Source organism: Papio anubis, chromosome 14 (genome assembly GCF_008728515.1).
Source record: "Papio anubis isolate 15944 chromosome 14, Panubis1.0, whole genome shotgun sequence".
NCBI classification, from domain to species: domain Eukaryota; kingdom Metazoa; phylum Chordata; class Mammalia; order Primates; family Cercopithecidae; genus Papio; species Papio anubis.
This window is the reverse complement of record NC_044989.1, coordinates 27,757,997-27,778,593: the sequence shown is the minus strand read 5'-3', so window position 1 is coordinate 27,778,593 and position 20,597 is coordinate 27,757,997. Positions and strand designations below refer to the sequence as shown.

The window sequence follows — 20,597 nt, the reverse complement described above, 5'->3', positions numbered from 1 at the left end:
TAAGCAATCAATCCACCTCAGCCTCCCAAAGTGCTGGAATTATAGGTGCAAGCCACTATCCCAGGTCTGCTATCCTTTTTTAATTTAATATCTACAACATGCAATCAAAAAAGCTTTATCTCCAAGTACACAATGAATGTAAATATCTAAGTAGAAAAGTAGAAGCAGCCACATCCACAATATGTGCTGATTATTTTTACAGGAAATATTACTGTCCAATCACTGCCTGCTAATTAATAAGCCTTTATGAAGACTGATTCTGTATAGACACAGTCCTTGCCTTGCAGAAATTAAACATACATACCTTTGGTATACTGGAAAGAACATTTGGCTTATAGTTCACAAAAACTTAGATTTATATCCACAAGGTCTCCTCATTATTTATCAGCTCAAGTGATCTGGAGCAAGTTTTAACTTCTTTAGACTTCAGTTTCTTCATCAGTAAGAGGGAGATACAGTAGTACTAATGTCACAGATTTGTTGTGAGGATTAAAAGAGATGGCACGCCTGGCAGTGTCCAGCATATAGTAAGTTCTCAACATGTGATAATGGGAGTATTACTGTTGTTTTGATACATAAGACAAATTTACAAAGTCTCATTAGCAAGTTTACATTGCAAGTTCTTCTACCTGTTTCTTTTCTGAATCCTTCTGTAGCTCCCTTTTTTTCCTCTGCTCATCCCAAGAATCAGCTATCATTATGCTAATACTAACATGTAAATTAGTTTATCGACCATCTAACACACATATTGAGTTGTAATGTATAAAAATATGTATACTTGTGTACATATACACAACCTCTGTACATGTACATACATACAGCTTTATCAGTCCAATCATTTTTACTGCTCAAACAATAATAGCCATAAAATTATATCCAAATATAAACATTCAAACTTCAGTTCTCATTTGAGTCCTTAAATCTCTATGCACTAGGCATTTCAATGTCAAACTCAGCAAGTCTAAAACGTGATCATGACTGTCCCTTTTCTCACTCCCCTCATTCCCTGATTCCACACTAAAACTTCAGTGTCATCTTCAACCTTTCATACACCCCGTATACTCTTAGAAAACAAGTCATCTCAATTTTTCCTCCAAAATGTCACTCAGATGGATTTTTCCTACTGTTAACAGCCCCTTCCAGGCCCAGATCACCTAGTCCATACATTCACTCATCCACTCAATAAATATTTGAACTTTGCCATACGTACTATGGTAGGCACTAAAGATCAAACAAACAAACAAACAAACAAACCCTGCTATTAAAAGCTGACAGACTAAAGAAATTCAATCATTATCATACCTTTTAAAATGGTCTCCTAATACAAGCTACCCTCCAGTTCATAATACATATTATCATCAAGTAAATATTCTTAATGTGCTATTTTGTCCCAACAATTCCTAACTCAAGAAACTTAAATGATACTCTACTATCAAATGGAGTAAAAGCAAACATTTGAAAGTGATATCCACCCTTCTCTTTATCTACAAGCCTGTCTTTTCTTCCAGTCAATATGATCTGCTCAATGCCCTCCAAATACTATGACACCAACTACTATAATATCTCTCTCCTTGCTTAGGTCTTACCATCCTTTATGAACCCACTAAATTGTCTCTTGTATGAAGCCTACCCTAATAAATCCAGAACACACAGATCATTGTTACTTCTGAAATTAAAATCCTGATTAGTTATGCCATTCACCTGAGTATTTAGTTGTAAGTAGTCTTATATTGTTTTATTGCTCTATTAATTTTAAAAAATCATAGTAAACACAAGCTACCTGTGAGATACTGTGACATGCTATGTCAATACAAAGATAATTATCCTCAAGGAGCTCATGTTTAGTGAGGGATATAAGACATAGACCCAGAACCACAAATAAACAGCAATACAAGGTAAGTACATATAATTGAACTTCCTAATTACATTGTAAGCATCCAGAGAACAGACATGTTTTTATACTTGTTTAATGTTTCTGACAGGGCAGAGTACAGTACAAATAGAATATATTCAACAAACACTCAATAAATTAAAGAAATTCTATTCTCTGAACTGAATGTCTAAGTGTTGAAAAAAACTTCAGTGAAGAATAAGGCATAGCAACAAACATGAAAAAACGCTCAACATCACTCACTATCAGGGAAATGCAAATCAAAACCACAATACGGTTATCATGTTACTCATGCGAGAATGGCCATCATTAAAAGAAACAAAAAAATATTAATAATAGATGTTGGCGGGGATGTGGTGAAAGGGGACACTTTTACACTGCTGGCAGGAATGTAAACTCGTACAACCACTATGGAAAACAGTGTGGCGATTCCTTAAAAGAACTAAAAGTAGAAATACCATTTGATCCACAACCCCACCACTGGGTATCTACCTGGAGGAAAAGAAGTCATTATACTAAAAAGATACTTGCATACGCATGTTTATAGCAGCACAATTCACAATTGCAAAACTATGGAACCAGCCCAAATGCCCATCAGTCAACAAGTGGATAAAGAAATTATAATTACACACACACACACACACACACACACACACCCCATGGAATACTACTCAGCCATAAAAAGGAACAAAATAATGGCATTTGCAGCAACCTGGATGGAACTGGAGACCATTATTCTAAGTGAAGTCACTCAGGAATGGAAAACCAAACACTGTTTGTTCTCACACATAAGTGGGAGCTAAGCTTTGAAGACACAAAGGCATAAGAATGATATAATGGACTTTGGGGACTCGAGGGAAAGGGTGGAAGGAGGTGAGGGACAAAAGACTACATACTGAGTACAGTCTATACTGCTCCGGTGATGGGTGCACCTAAATCTCAGAAATCACCACTAAAGAACTTATTCATGTAACCAAACACCACCTGTTCCCCAAAAACCTACTGGAATAAAAAATAAAAATAAAATAAAATGTGAGAAATGCAACACACACAACAAACTAAAAATAAAATATATTTTTATTTTAAAAAAGAAGAAGAAGGCATAGCAAAGTCACTCCTGGAGCTTTCTGTAGGGAAGAAATTTAAACAAGAAAATGTATCCTTCAGAAGACAGGTATAAAATTAAATTAGCAAAAGTAGTACAACCACCATCTCTCACCCTACCTACTATCATCATCTCAGATGATCAACTGTATCTGCAATAAATTATAATTCAAAAGTGCTAACTATAAGGCATTAACTCAAGCCTTGGCTGAAAAGCACAAGCAGAGATAATATGAATGTCCTGATTACTCATTCTTTCAAATATACGCAGCAAGCATATTCTTTAGGAAGGAACATACTTTAGAGATCTGTTTGTAAAAGTCCTATAGTTGGCTTACTTTACTTACTTTAGGAAAAAAAATCAAAAAGTTAACAGAGCAAAGATATCAAGGTTTTGAAAAATGCCAATCTAGGATCTATTTATTGTGCCTTGACATTCTAAAAATAAATAACATGCTAAATTCCAATAAAAGAAATTTTATCACTTTTGCTACTCCAGAAGAATGGCTGCATTTTCAAGTTCACAAAGGAACACTGTTAGTAATAAATATTTCCAAACTGGTAAACATTGAAAAAATCTACTTAAAGGATATCCATTCTAGTTGATTCTATTCAACATTATACTAGAGGCTCCAGCAAGAACAATTTGGCAAAAAAAAAAAAAAAAAAAAAAAAGATACAAAATGTATCTACAGTGGAAAAAAGCAAAACTATCTCTACCCACAGATGACATAAATCTTGCATGTAAAAAATCCTAATGAATCCACACAAACAAACAATGAGAACTAATATACAGCTTCAGCAAGGTTGCAAGATACAAGATAAATGTACAAAAATCAACTGCATTTCTGTACAACAGTAATTAACGATCCAAAAATAATTTTTTAAAATTCCATTTACAATGAGATCAAAAAGAACAAAATACTTAGAAATAAACTTAATAAAAGAAGTATAAGAAGTGTACACTAACAACTACACAACATTGTTGGAAGAAATTAAAGAAGGCCTAAATAAATGGAAAGACATCTCAAGTTTGTCAACTAGAAGACTTACTATTGTTAAAATGGCAACACAACCCAAGTTGATCTGTAGATCCCATGCAATCCCTACCAAAGCCCTAGCTGGACTCTTTGCAGAAATTGACAAGCCAATCCTAAAAATCATATGAAAATGCAAGGGATCCAAATAGCCAAAGAAATATTTAAAAGTAATTTGCAGGCCTTCTCAATTATAAAAGTTGTTACAAGCTACAGCAATGAAGACAATGTTGTGCTGGAATATGGATAGGAATACAGATCAATGGAATAGAATTTAGAGTCCATAAATACACCTTCAAATTTATGGCCAACTGATTTTTGACAAGGGTGCCAAGACAATTCATTGGGGCAAAAAAGTATTTTCATCATCTCACACTCATTAGAAGAGCTACTATCAAACAAAAAAATAACAAGGGTGGGTGAGGACAGGAAGAAATTGGAACCTCTTGAAAGTGCTGGTGGGAATGTAAAATGGTACAGCCACTATGAAAACACAGTGGTGATTCCACACACAAAAATTAAAAATTAACATATGATCCAGAGATCTACTTCTGGGAATATACCGTAAATAACTAAAAGGAGACTATCAGAGATATTTGCACACATCTGTTCACAGTGACATGATTCACAATAGCCAATGAGTGGAAGCAACCCAACTGTCTACAAACAGATGAATGGATAAACCAAATATGACATATATGTGTGTGTGTGTCTGTGTGCATACATATAATGAAATATTATTCAGCCTTGAAAGGAGAAAAATTTTAAAACATGCAACAACATGAATGAATATTGAAGACATCAAGTAAAATAGTCACAAAAAGACAAATACTATAATGACTCCACTTATATGAAACACCTGAAGTAGTGTGTTTCATATAAGTACACTACTAAAGTGTACACTTAAAAAATGGTTAATATGGTAAATTTTGTTAAGTATATTTTATCCCAATTAAATGAGTTTTTTAAGCATCTTTTCAAAAAATGGTGATGGGACAACTGGAAAGCCACAGACAAAAGAATGAAGTTGGGCCCCTACCTCATATCACGCAAAAATTAACTCAAAATGAATCAAAGACCTAAGTGTAACAGCAAAAAACTACAAGATTCTTCAAGGAAACATAAGAATAAATCTTTATAACTTTGGGCTAGGCAATGCTTTCTCAGACATGAAACCAAAATCAAGCAACAACAACAAAAATAGATAAATTAAACTTTATCAAAATTAAAATTTTGGTCTTCAAAGGACACTATCTGGAAAGTGAAGACAATCCACAGGGAGATAATTTTGCGAATCACATAGCTAATAAAGGGCTCGTACCCAGAACAAAGAAATCTCACAGTTCAACAATATAAAGGCAAATGTCCCAATTTTAAAATGGGCAAAGGGTCTGAACAGACATGTCTCCAAGAAGATATACAAATGTCAACTAAGTACATAGAAAGATGTTCAAGATCATTAGCCAACAGGGAAGTGCAATCAAAATCACAGTAAGATAGCTCTTAATTACCCCCTTGAATGGCTATAATCAAAAAGATATATAATAACAAGTGTTTATGAGAATACGAAGAAACTGGAACACTTACACACTGCTGGTGTGAATGCAAAATGGTACAGTCACTTTTGAAAACAGTCTGGCAGTTCCTCAAGAGGTTAAACATAGAGCTACCATCTGACCCTACAAATCCACTCATAGGCATATATATACCCAACAGGCATATATATACCCAACAGAAGTGAAGACATGTCCACACAAAAACTTGCACATTGTTTGTACCACATTATTCACAATAGCCAAAAAGTGGCAACAACTAATGTCCGTCAACTGATGAATGAATAAATTGTGACATTATACATATAATGGAATATTATTCAAATTTAAAAGAAAGTACTGATATAACGCTCCAATGTGGATAAGCCTTGAAAACATTAAGCTAAGTGAAAAGAGTCAGACACAAAAGGCTGCTACTTATTGTATTATTATTGTATGAATCTATTTATATGAAATGTCTAGAATATGAAAATCCATAGAGACAGAAAGTAGATTAATGGTTGCCAGACAATGGGGAACGGGAGAATGGGAAATGACTGCTAACTGACACAAGTTTTCTTTTTGTGATGATAAACATTTTCTGATATTAGTGTTGATGGTTGTACAACTTTATGACTGTATTGTAAAAAGCCACTGAATTGTACATTTTAGAGGGTAAATTAAAGCTGTTTTTGTTTTTAATCTCATGCAAAAAATTGTCCCACTTTAAAGAAACCTCATCTTAAATAAATTACAGAGTGTTTACTGAATAGTTGTGGCATAGTTACTTTTTATAAATAAAATCATATTAAAAATGCAATGTGAAGAGTTTCTGCATTTAAAAGAACTCTGCAATGAGCCCTTTATAAAAGTAAAGAATGCTTTTTAAGATAAATACTTGCAAATATCTTTATTTTTAAGGAACTTTACAAAATGTATCTTTTTAATGGACATGACTGGATAATGTTAAAGACAGACTTTTTAAATTTTTAACTATTACAGATATATAATGCTGTACTTATTTATGGGGTACATGTGATATTCTAATACAAGCACATAATGTATAAAAACCAAATTAAGGAAATTGAGATATCCATCACCCCAAGCACTTATCATTTCTTTGTGTTAAGAAAATTCTAATTCCACTCTTTATTTTGAAATACACAACAAATTATTGTTAACTATAGTCACCCTATTGTGCTGCCAAACACTAGATCTTATTACTTCCATAGCTGATTTTTCAATAAATTTTAAGGCAACAAACCAGTATTTGGATATACAATAAGGTTTTTTTTTTGGTTTTTTTGTTTTTTTTTTTTTTTAAGGAAAAGATATGTACTGAAAGGGGAGGGAGTTTACTACATTATATATAAAAAAACATTACGTAAATATTTTTCAAAACAAAGAAGTGACTTAAAATAGCTTTCAGAATCTCACAGAGTTACATTCCAGAATTTCTCAGGCTCCTACCTTCAACCTCAGAGAAGTCTGAAACACTTTGCCTCAATACTCCACAGCCTCTTTGAAATAAACTGTGGCATTGTTTTCTTGCTATGGAGAACAGTCAGTAAATCAGTCAAGAACATTTATTAAAAACCCACAATGCACAGACGTGCATACTGGACACCTGGGGAGTTATACAGGAAGTAGAAAACAGTACCTGACCTCAAGGCAGAGACAGTAGAGAAAAGACCAACACAAATCATACAGAAGAGCAATAACATCACATTTCCTTTATTTCACCCTGGAGCAGATGACATGAACACAGAGTACAGATTATTTGGACACTGCTTACTCCAACTTTTCATAAAATGGAAGAGTACGCAGGAGAACAAAGAAATAAAAGTAGGATCAGAGGTGCTATAAGGTGAGGATTAAAAAAAAGGAAGAAGTGTTACAACCACCTAACAACAAAATAATAGTTTCAAGTCTTATTTTTCATTACTCCCTGAAACTTGCCAGGCTATAATAGTGGGAGCAAAGAGGGCAGAAGCTCCTTCCTTTCAAAATGCACATCAACAGTGCTTCATAATATGATACATACATGAAATCACAGAAATGTTAAATACAAAGTAGATTTTATTTACACTCTTGTGCCTTAGTAGCCGACAATTTTTAGAAGGTATCAGCACGATCTCAGGAAGGCCCAGTTACCAGATATGCAAAGTGGACCATATGTCCTACTCCCTAATTACAGAAGGAACACAGCCTGTCCACGGGCTCCTTTCCTTATTCTTCACCAGTGAAGTATTATTATACTATTTTGTCTATCAGCTTCAATAACTGCCAGGAAAACATAGTTTCTAAGAAACAATTCACATGAACAGACACTTCTCAAAAGAAGACATACACATGGCCAACAAACATGAAAAGTGTTTAATATCACTGATACGGTTTGGCTCTGTGTTCCCACCCAAATCTCATCTTAAATTGTACTCCCAGAATTCCCATGTGTTGTGGGAGGGACCCAGTGGGAGATAACTGAATCACGGAGGGAATTTTCTCCATACTGCTCTCGTGATAGTAAGTCTCATAAGATCTAATGGTTTTATAAAGAGGAGTTTCCCTGCATAAGCTCGCTCACTCTCTCCTTCTCTCTGTCTTTCTCCCTCCCTCTCTCTCTCCCTCCCTCTCTCTCTCTCTCTCTCTCTGCCTGCTGCCATCCATGTAAGACATGACTTGTTCCTCCTTGCCTTCCACCATGATTGTGAGGCCTCCCCAGCCATGGTCCATTAAACCTCTTTCTTTTCTAAATTGCCCAGTTTCAGGTTTGTCTTTATCAGCAGCTTGAAAACAGACTAATACAATCACTAATCATTAGAGAAACACATATCAAAACCACAATGTGATACCATCTCACATCAGTCAGAATGGTTATTACTAAAAAGTCAAAAAATAACAAATGCTGGTGAGGCTGCACAGAAAAGGAAATGCTTACACACTGCTGGTGGGAATATAAACTAGTTGAGCCACTGTGGAAAGCAGTTTGGAGATTTCTCAAAGAACTTAAAATAGAGCTACCATTCAACCCTGCAATCCCATTACTGTGTATATACCCAAAAGAATATAAATCATTCTATGGAAAAAAAACGCATATGTTCATCACAGCACTATTCTCAATAGCAAAGACTTGGAATCATCCTAGATGCCCATCGAGAGTGAATCTGATAAAGAAAATGTGGTACATAGGCCAAGCGCAGTGGCTCACACCTGTAATCTCAGCACTTTGGGAGGCCAAGGCGGGTGGATCACCTGAGGTAAGGAGTTCGAGACCAGCCTGGCCAACATGGCGAAACCGTGTCTCTATTAAACAAAAAATACAAAAATTGGCTGGGCATGGTGGCGCATGCCTGTAGTCCCGCTACTTAGGAGGCTGAGGCAGGAGAATTGCTTGAATCTAGGGGGTGGAGGTTGCAGTCAGCCGAGATTGTGCTGCTGCACTCCATTGGGCAACAGAGCGAGACTCTGTCTCAAAAAAAAAAGAAAGAAAAAAAGAAAATGTGGTACATATACACCATGGAATACTACACAGTCATAAAAAAGCATGAGATCATGCAGCAATATGGATGTAGCTGGAGGCTATTATTCTACCAAACTAACCAGGAACAGAAAACCAAATATCACATGTTCTCACTTGTAAGTGGAAGCTAAACGTTGGAGTATACGTGGACACAAAGAGAATAATAGACACTGGGGCCTACTTGAGGGTGGAGGGTGAGAGGAAGGTGATGGTTAAAAACCTACCAATTGGGTACTTTGCTCACTATCTAGGTGACTAAAACTTTTCTACACCAAACCTAGTGACATGCAATTTACCTATGTAACAAGCCTGCATATGTACCCCCAGAACCTAAAATGAAAGTTGAAGAGGAAAAAAAGAAAAAAAAAGGTAAATGACTGGTTTTCTGCCAATGATAGATTATTCTTATCAGTTGCTGCATTAAATGATTACTTACTGAAACGCCAAGTATGGGAAGTGAGAATCAGACGAGAACCTTGTGGAAACACCAGTTTGAAGGAGATTCTCAATAAAAAGTAAGTTCAAGCAAGAGAGTTTGTGTCCATCCATTTTTGCATCACTATAAAGAAATAAGCGAGGGCTGGATAATTTATAAAAATAGGTTTAATTGGCTCACAGTTCTGCAGGCTGTACAGGAAGCATGGTGCCAGCATCTGCTTCTGGCAAAGACCTCAGCAAGCTTACAATCATGACAGGAGGTGAAGGGAGAGCAGGCACATCACATGGCAAGAGCGGGAGTGAGAGCAAGAGGGGTGCCACGCTCTTTTAAACAACCCGATCTCACATGAAGTCAGAGCAAGAACTCATTCATTATCATGAGGACAGCACCACACCATTCATGAGGGATCCACCCCCATGACCCAAACACTTCCCACTAGGCTCATCTCCAACACTGGAGGTCACATTTCAACATGATATTTGGAGGTGACACACATCCAAACCGTTTCAGAGCTTTATGAAAGACTTTGGAGAGGTGACTCATTTCCAAGAGTTAGCTTTAACCCTTAGTGTGTCCTTACACTGAAATTTAATATCTCTCTGAAAATTCCCTTTGCTGGTTCTGAGAACTTTATGGGACAAGTTTAATTGCTCTGTAATATCACAGCCCTTCAATTATTTGAAGGCAGTTTTCGTGACCTATCTTTCAACCCCACTAGGAGTCACCTCTTAGACAGGCTTACTATCCCAGTCTCCTTCACTATTCCTCATCTGACTTGTTTCAATTTCCTTTATCATTTAGCTCTCTCCTCTCTGAATATGTACCTCTCTTAGAGGATAACACCCAGATCTCAAGATAAGATTCTAGGTGTGTTCTAAAGAGCATAGAAACCAACAAGAAAACCCATGCCTTAATTTATGCATTAAACTTCTACTGATAAATGGCATTGCAAGTTAAAATAGCTTTTTTGGCAGCCTCATCAGTAGTGACTCCTATTATGCTTCTTATTAACTAAAAGTCCTAACATTTTTATGTATTTACCACTACTAAACTACATATCCCTCTTCTTCACTGGAACAACTAAATTTCAGAATCCATTTCAAAATTTTAAATTTATCTGTATTATATTTCAATATCGCTAGATTTACCTATTTAAAGTCCATCATGATATTCTTAGATTCTACTCCAATTTTGGGTTGGCACTCCTAACTTCAAATTATAAACATACTAGCTAGGCATCCTTCTGGAAACCTCCCTGTATGGCAATTTATAAACAATAAACAATCTTAGGTGCAATAATTTAAACAATAATATCTAACCAATAATAATATGAACTTAAACATTCATCACGAATTTGTCAAGGAACTTGTCAACTGCCTCAGCAATGTAGGCTGTTGTGCCTACAAATTCAAGGATACCACTAATTATTCCATTGCACAGCATACTTCTCATCTTGAGTGGTAGAGTTTAATTTCCAATATCAAGGAAAAAGACTCTAAGGAATATTACATCTAAGAGTTGGCATATTTACATGAATTAGGCTCTCAAAAAAAATATTTGTAGAACAAAGGATGGAAGTAGGGGGCAGAGGCTAAACTTAGGTCATTTAAGTTTGCCTCCTCTTCTTAGAAGACTTCCTTCTGTCATATCCCTCTCCTAGACTTCGGACCACACCTAATCCTTCTTTGCACTTCTAATACCTGAAGGAGTGCTATGTAATAGAAATAATAATGCAAGCCACATACGTAATTTTAAACTTATCAGTAGCCACATTCTAAAAAAAGAAAAAAAGTGACATAAAAATTATAAACTATTTTTTAACTTTATACTCAGTAAAATTCACCTTTTTCTGTATAGCTGTAAGAGTTGTATAACATGCAGAGATTTGTGTAAACACCACCAAATTAGGATACAGAACAATCCTATCACTCTCCAATATGTCTTCATGCTATCTTTGTGTATTTAAATGTTCCCACCATTCCTTATTCCTGGAAACCTCTGACCTGCTCTTGGCCCCTTCAGTTTTGCATTTTCCAGAATGCCATACAAATGGAATCATATAGTATGTAACCTTTTGAGACTAGCTTCTTCTTTCACTTAGCATAAGGCATTTGAGATTCAGACAAATTGCTGCATCTATCAATAGTTTGCTCCTTTTTAGAGCCTACTAGTATATTCCATTGTACAGATGCACCACAGTTTATATATCCATCTACCCAATAAAAGACATGTAGGTGATTTCCAGCTTGTGATGATTATGAATGATGCTGCTATAAACATATATGTACATGTTTCGTGTGAATGTACATTTATCATTTCTAGATAAACGTTTAAGGCTGGAATGCTAGGTCATATGATGAAATGTATCTTTAACCATAAAACAAACTGCCAACCTTTTTTCCGGAGTGGCTATTACATTTAGCATTCAAATTAACAATGCATGAGAGTTCCAGTTTCTACACATTCTTGCCAACATTTAATATGGTCAACTTTGTTATTATTGTCATTGATTTTAGTCATTCTAACAGGTACGTCATGGCATCTCATCATGATTTTAATCTGCATTTTCCTAATGACTAATAAAGTTAAGCTTCTTTTCATGTGTATATTTGCTAACTGTGTATATTCTTTGGTGGAGTATCTGCTCAAATCTGTTCCTCTTTTTTTTATTGTTGTTGGTTTTCTTATTGTTGACTTTTGAAAGCTATATATTCTTGAAATTTGTTCTTTGTTAGATACATGATTTGCAAGTATTTTCTCTTATTGCTTCCTGTCTTCCTCTTAACAGTCTCTTCAGCAGAGCAAAAGTTTTAAGCTTTAGTGAAATCCAATTTATCAGTTTTTTTCTTTTATGGATTATGTTTCTAAGGTTGTATCTAACTCAATGCCCAGCCCAAGTCACAAAGCCTTCCTTCTATGGATACTTCTTGGATTATTATGGTTTGAAATTTTCCATTTAAGAATGTGATTCACTAATTTTTGAACATGGTTTGAAATACAAGTCAAGGTCCTTTTCTTCTGCATGTAGATGTCCACTTGTTGAGAAGGCTCCTTTGCCACTGAAGTGCCTTTGCATTTTTGTGGAAAATCATTGACCATATTTATATAGATCTACTATTGGACTTTCTATTTTGTTCTACTGATGTATGTCTCTTCTTTTGCCAATACCACACTGCCTTAATAGTAAGTCTTCAAACTGAGTAGGCTGACTCCTCCATTTTTATTGTTCTTTTTCAAAATTGTTTTGGCTATTTTAATTCTCTGCCTTCCTATATAAATTTTAAAATCATCTTGTCAATATCTGCCCAATCCTCCTGGGATTTTGATGGGGATTATGCTAAATACCGTACATTAATTTAGGGAAAAGTGACTTAGGAAACTAATTAAAACGAATTAGGGAAAACATCTTAACTATGTTGAGTCTTCCCATTCATGAATATATTACATATCTCTGCATTTATTGAGGTCTTCTTCAATTCCTTTATCTACATATAGATATTGAACATACCTTATTGGATTTATAACTAAGCATTTTTTGGGCAGGAAAGTATTATAATTGGTACTACTTTTTAACTTTCTGTTTCTGATTGTTCATTGCTAGTATAAAGAAATATGACTGTCCTATGCTGATCTTATATCCTGTAACCTTAAAAAACTCACAAGTTCTAGGATTTTCTGAATGTGCCTTGGGATTTTCTACATAGACAATCATATTATATGCAAATTAGGTGGACTTATCTCTTCCTTTCCAATCCGTATGCCTTTTTTTCCTTTTCTTGACTTCCTGCAAATTCCAGTACTATGTTATATAGGATTTGGGAAAGTGAACATCTTTGCCTCATTCTCAGTCTTAGAAGAAAAGCATTCAGTCTTTCACCATGTATGATATTAAGCTATAGGTTCTGTGTAGATATCCTTTATAAGTTTGAGGCTGAAGAAATTCCCTTTTATTCCTATTCAGCTAAGAGTTTTTATCATGAACAGATTTTAAATTTTAGTTTTTTCTGCATCAATTGATATGATCATACGGTTTATCTTGTATTATTCTGTTAATGTGGAGAATTGCATCGATTGATTTTCAAATGTTGAACTTGGCTTTCATTCCCAGAATAAAACCTGCTTGATTATGATACATTATTTTACTTTTAGACATATATATGTATGCATTTTATATATGTTACTGAATTCAATTTGCTAATTTTTTTCAAAAGTTTTACTTCTTTGTTCAAATGAGGGATACTGGCCTATAGTTTGCTTGTTTGTTTTCTTCTACTTTCTTTGACCGGTTTTGATATCAGAAAAATGCCAGCCTCATAAAATAAGATAGAAACTGCTGTATCCTTTTCCATTTCTGGATTATATTGCATAAAGTTGGTGATTTTTTTGTCTTAAATGTTTGGTAGAATTCACCTGAGATAATCTGGGTCTGGCATTTCATTTGTGAAAGATGTTTTTTAAACTATACACTCAATTTCTTTAACAGATACAGGATTAATCAGATAATCTATTTCTTCCTGAGTGATTTTTGATAGTTTATTTCTTTCAAGGAATGTGTTCATTTCACTTAATTGCCAAATGAATTGGCATAAAGTTAGATTCAGAGTGAAAGCACTAAACCATCTTCTGTGGACTTGATTCATCTGAATAGTTTTCAAAGCCTTTAAACGCTATTCTGGTTTTCCCAAAGTACACACCACCCAGAGGCTAGTCTGGGCAATGTTCTATGCTGTAGCTCAGTTCTCAAAGATTCTGCTATATTGATTCTGTCCGGTTCCATGTGTGAAGCTCAAGGATAAGCCTGAGACTTCATACACAGATTAAAGGATCCTTTTCTCCAGCCCCTCTTCTCTGTGATTTCCCCTGTACTCTGCCTCCCAGTGGCACCTTTTCCTGGTACTCTGGCTTGAAACTGGGAGTTTTCCCCTCCCCATGTTTTTATGTACTTTCCATTATTGTGTCAATCTGGAGGAGAAACCCCAAAACAAAAGAGTCTAAGAGGCTATTGCAAGAGTCCTGTTTCATCACTAGAGCTTGCCCGCCTTAGGGACAGAAGAGTTGGTGGGGGAAAAAAAAAAAGATTCCATCCTGAAGGGTCCCCCTTTCTATGTCTTTGACCCGGGAGAGGGTTTTCTTTGGAGAATTTTCTGTCCTTGCCCAGTGCATAGTGCCAGGATGTCCTAGGATCCAAATCAGGAGACATGGAAAGAAAAGATAAACAAATTTTTTTAAATCACAAGAAAATGACCTCCATATGGGTTAATCTTTGAGTTTTTATTTCTTCTTAGTATGTCTAATAATTACTTTTCAGAGTCCTCAAGCAGTTCCTATACGCATTCTTCAGGCACTCTATAGTTTTAAATTAAAACCAATGAGAGAGATAGAGTTCAGTTTACTTATTTTCACCAAGAACTGATAATTAAAGCTAATAATTACGGCCAGGCACAGTGTCTCATGACTATAATCCTAGCACTTTGGGAGGCCGAGGCGGGTGGATCACCTGAGGTCAGGAGTTCAAAACCAGCCTGGCCAACATGGAGAAATGCCGTCTCTACTAAAAAATATAAAAATTAGCCAGGTGTGGGGGCACGCACCTATAGTCCCAGCTACTCGGGAGGCAGAGCCAGTAGAATCACTTGAACCTGGGAGGCGGAAGTTACAGTGAGTCGAGATCGAGCCACTGCATTGCAGCCCGGGCAACAGCACGAGACTCCATCAAAAAAAAAAAAAGCTACTAATTAAAATAATAATTAATAAAAGTTATATAACTTTTATAATATATTTTATTTAGCCAGGATATATAAAATAGTACCATTTCAACATGTCATCAATATAAAAGTTATCAGTGAGATATTTTACATTTTTAAATATAACACTTTAGCATCTGATGTGTATTTCACACTTACAGCACATCTCAATTCAGACTAGCCGCATTTCAAAGACTCCATCACCACATGTGGCTAGTAGCAACCATATTGGACAGCACAGACCTAGAGGAAACACTGATTAGGAAAGAAGGAAACAAAGGGAATGAAGGGAAGGTAAGAAAGAAAAGTCACTCAATTTTCCATGACTATCTCAATGTAAAATGTCCTCCCTACCTCATTAGATACCACATTATGTTCCTGGGCAGTTATTAGTCATTGAAAAAAGTTCTTTCTCATATTGAAACAGAAAATATAGCTACAAATCACTTTTACCCGCTAACACTAGTTCTACCCTAAACATTATTCTACACGAAAGTCCCCAAATCATCTGCAGATGACTGTCAGGTCTTCTTTTAATCTTCTCTTCTCTAGGTTAAATATGCCTAGTTCTTTCAGTGGTTTATAAGAAGACAATTTTCAGGAAATTAAGCTACATGATTCTTATATGTATATCAGAGAGAATATACATGTTGTTGACTCTCAGAAAATTAGACTAATTCAGAAAGGGGTATAAAGTCCCATCTTCAGATGTAATATGCTTTAAATGAACTTTTAACCTTCTATTTTTGTATACTTGTTTCGGTGCATAAAATAACAATATTTTAAGCCAAATGCTATAAATTAGCATTACTTTATTGAGCAATAAATATTCTACTGCAGAAAATTTTAGCCTTAGTAATCTTGTAATGCATATTCACAAACTGTTTCATTACTGCAATTTGTTATCAATTCTTTTTTAATAACTACAATGCAAGTGGCACTATAAAAAAGAAAGTAAGCTTTTTCAACCTTTCTATGATTATTGTAGTCTTAAAAAGTAGTTCAGAATTCAATATAATTTTAAAACAAATCAGTAATGATCCTTGTCATGACATAGTAAAACACTGAAAAAAAAAAAAAAAAAACCACGGGAAAATTTAGCAAGTAAGCTTGATTTTTATATACCCATACACACCCTCACACACTCTTGATTTAGGTGTAGCTCCTAGAACACTATGTATTTACATTTATTTTTCTGTTAATGAAATATCGTAATGAGATGGATGTTGTAAAGTTGGTTTAAATATACAGAATAAGTAGCTTTGAATTTACTGAGAAGAAAAAGAGATAATGCCATTTGGAGGAAACTGTGAAAAAACCCTGAGATGTGAAGCAATAGGAAAAAAAAAAAACAGTAATTAATTATTCTATACTTGAACAAGCTTAAGAAAAAGAGCATGTGACTGTAAAGATTTTGGTTACACTGGCAGGATAAATCAAGATGTTTTCTCATTCTCTAAAGATAAAATTTTCATTTATTAATTCATTCAATCTCTCAACAAATATTAAACATATACATTATGTTAAGTACTGTCACTGACAGAAAAAGAGTTAAGAGATTCTGCCCCAAATCAGGCAAGAGAAAGAAATAAAGGGTATTCGATTAGGAAAAGAGGAAGTCAAATTGTCCCTGTTTGCAGATGACATGATTGCGTATTTAGAAAACCCCATCGTCTCAGCCCCAAATCTCCTTAAGCTGATAAGCAACTTCAGCAAAGTCTCAGGATACAAAATCAATGTGCAAAAATCACAAGCATTCTTATACACCAATAACAGACAGACAGCCAAATCATGAATGAACTCCCATTCACAATTGCTTCAAAGAGAATAAAATACCTAGGAATCCAACTTACAAGGGATGTGAAGGACCTCTTCAAGGAGAACTACAAACCACTGTTCAACGAAATAAAAGAGGACACAAACAAATGGAAGAACATGCCATGCTCATAGATAGGAAGAATCAATATCATGAAAATGGCCATAGTGCCCAAGGTAATTTATAGATTCAATGCCATCCCCATTAAGCTACCAATGACTTTCTTCACAGAATTGGAAAAAACTACTTTAAAGTTCATATAGAACCAAAAAAAGAGCCCGCATTGCCAAGACAATCCTAAGCCAAAAGAACAAAGCTGGAGGCATCATGGTACCTGACTTCAAACCATACTACAAGGCTACAGTAACCGAAACAGCATGGTTCTGGTACCAAAACAGAGATATAGACCAATGGAACAGAACAGAGGCCTCAGAAATAATACCACACATCTACAACCATCTGATCTTTGACAAACCTAACAAAAACAAGAAATGGGGAAAGGATTCCCTATTTAATAAATGGTGCTGGGAAAACTGGCTAGCTGTAAGCAGAAAGCTGACACTGGATCCCTTCCTTACTCCTTATACAAAAATTAATTCAAGATGGATTAGAGACTTAAATGTTAGACCTATAACCATAAAAACCCTAGAAGAAAACCTAGGCAATACCATTCAGGACATTGGCATGGGCAAGGACTTCATGTCTAAAACACCAAAAGCAACAGCAAAAAAAGCCAAAATTGACAAATGGGATCTAATTAAACTAAAGAGCTTCTGCACAGCAAAAGAAACTACCATCAGAGTGAACAGGCAACCTACAGAATGGGAGAAAATTTTTGCAATCTACTCATCTGACAAAGGGCTAATATCCAGAACCTACAAAGAACTCAAACAAATTTACAAGAAAAAAACAAACAACCCCATCAAAAAGTGGGCAAAGGATATGAACAGACATTTCTCAAAAGAAGACATTCATACAGCCAACAGACATATGAAAAAATGCTCATCATCACTGGCCATCAGAGAAATGCAAATCAAAACCACAATGAGATACCATCTCACACCAGTTAGAATGGCGATCATTAAAAAGTCAGGAAACAACAGGTGCTGGAGAGGATGTGGAGAAATAGGAACACTTTTACACTGTTGGTGGGATTGTAAACTAGTTCAACCATTATGGAAAACAGTATGGCGATTCCTCAAGGATCTAGAACTAGATGTACCATATGACCCAGCCATCCCATTACTGGGGATATACCCAAAGGATTATAAATTATGCTGCTATAAAGACACATGCACACGTATGTTTATTGCAGCACTATTCACAATAGCAAAGACTTGGAATCAACCCAAATGTCCATCAGTGACAGATTGGATTAAGAAAATGTGGCACATATACACCATGGAATACTATGCAGCCATAAAAAAGGATGAGTTCTTGTCCTTTGTAGGGACATGGATGCAGCTGGAAACCATCATTCTCAGCAAACTATCACAAGAACAGAAAACAGAGAACCGTGTGTTCTCACTCATAGGTGGGAATTGAATGATGAGAACACTTGGACTTAGGAAGGGGAACATCACACACTGGGGCCTGTGGTGGGGTAGGGGTAGTGGGGAGGGATAGCATTAGGAGATATACCTAATGTAAATGACGAGTTAATGGGTGCAACACACCAACATGGCACATGTATACATATGTAACAAACCTGTACGTTGTGCACATGTACCCTAGAACTTAAAGTATAATTAAAAAAAAAAAAAGAAAAGAAAAAAAAGAGATTCTGCCCCAATAAAGCTTGTAGTAATGATTCAAGATACTAGAAACACCGGGCAAAATGTTTTTTGGAACAGGATACAGTCTCAGTGTCACCTCACAGATCACTAATTCATTATAATTGAGAAGAGGTATCTTTATAATGAGAAAATCTGGTAGACACCAACTTAATTTAAACAAGTGGTTTAATTTAAGCAGCAGCAACAATGGAAGAAACTGATATCATGGGCCTTGTGATAACTGCACTGAGAAGTACGTAACATCACTTATTTTAAAAGCTTGACAAATATGTTTAAACTGAATACAACCATGAAGAGAAAATCAGACAAACCAAATAGTGGGATAAGTTACAAAACAACAGCCCGGACTCTTAAAAATCATTACTCGTTAAGGTCATGAATAACCAAAAAAAAAAAAAAAAAGGTAAGAGAATTGTTCCAGATTAAAGAAAAAAAAAATTAAAAATGTTTCAGTGTGAGCAGTAAATATAATGCATGATCTTTCACTGGATCACAGATCTGTGGGAAAAAAGGATATTAATGGACAACTGGGTAAATATAAATATGGACCACACATAAGATGTTACTGTAACCATGTTACATTTCTCGAGTATGATAGTGGCATTGAGATTCTATAGAAGAAAAATGTTCTCTTCTTGGGAGATACATAGTGAAGTACTTAGGGGTGAAGTATGAAAATATTTGCAACTTACTTTAAAACGACTCAAAGATTTAGAGATAGATACTGTAAACTATATATATCTATATCAGCATATACATATACATGTGAGTAGAGAGAGACTTTTTTTTTTTTTTTTTTTCTTTGAGACGGAGTCTCGCTCTGTCGCCCAGGCTGGGGTGCAGTGGCCGGATCTCAGCTCACTGCAAGCTCCGCCTCCCGGGTTTACGCCATTCTCCTGCCTCAGCCTCCCGAGTAGCTGGGACTACAGGCGCCTGCCACCTCGCCCAGCTATTTTTTTGCACTTTGTTGTCTAACTCCCAGTCCAAGTGCCACTTATTCAATGATGTCATCTGTTAGATCCTTACTAATTCCTGTATTTTCAGAATTTGCATGGTGTTATTTGTTTATTTCTTGTGATGCTAATACATTTTTACCTTGTGTTATATTTTTCTCTCAAGTTGTTATTTTAAAGGATAACATCTGCCTTTTAAAACTTGGAACAAATTATACTATGAGCATCTGTAAACCCTTTATTTAATCTATCAGTTGTTAACGTTTTGCCATGTTTTAAAAGTCTCTCTCACTTTTTAGTAGAGACGGGGTTTCACCATGTTAGCCAGGATGGTCTCGATCTCCTGACCTCGTGATCCGCCCGTCTCGGCCTCCCAAAGTGCTGGGATTACAGGCTTGAGCCACCACGCCCGGCCGACAACAAAACTCTAAAAAAGTTAAAAATACATTAATATATTCCTTTATAAAAAGTGAAAAAATATAGCATATAGACTATATACCAAAAAAAGTTAAAGAATAAAAAGGATTTGGAAATGAGGATACAAAGGGAACATCATGAGCAAAAGCAGAGTACCAAGAAACTCAGGGTATACCTGAGAAGTGTAGCAGATGCCATGGTGTCCCACCATATTCCCTTGGTCCTCCCACCCAGAAGTCACCCGCAGCTCTGAATTCCTGTAAAAGAGAGTTTCTAAGCCACGGAACTATTGACATTTGGGGATGGATAACTCTTCGCTATAGGGGGCAACCATATGAACTGTGGTAT

General features: G+C 35.6%; 1 protein-coding gene across 15 annotated transcripts in view; it reads right to left on the bottom strand.

Annotated features, from left to right (window-relative positions):
- Positions 1-20,597, bottom strand: part of BABAM2 (BRISC and BRCA1 A complex member 2) — a 456,088-nt gene that overhangs the window by 355,959 nt on the left and 79,532 nt on the right. The window contains exon 1 of one of the 15 annotated variants that reach the window (XM_017947403.2): positions 15,427-15,510. The exons of the other annotated variants lie outside the window; for them this stretch is intronic. Within the exon in view, the coding sequence (XP_017802892.1) occupies positions 15,427-15,433 (7 nt within the window). The 5' untranslated portion in view covers positions 15,434-15,510. Of the gene's footprint in view, positions 1-15,426; positions 15,511-20,597 lie in introns of those variants that run through there. 15 annotated transcript variants of the gene reach the window in all.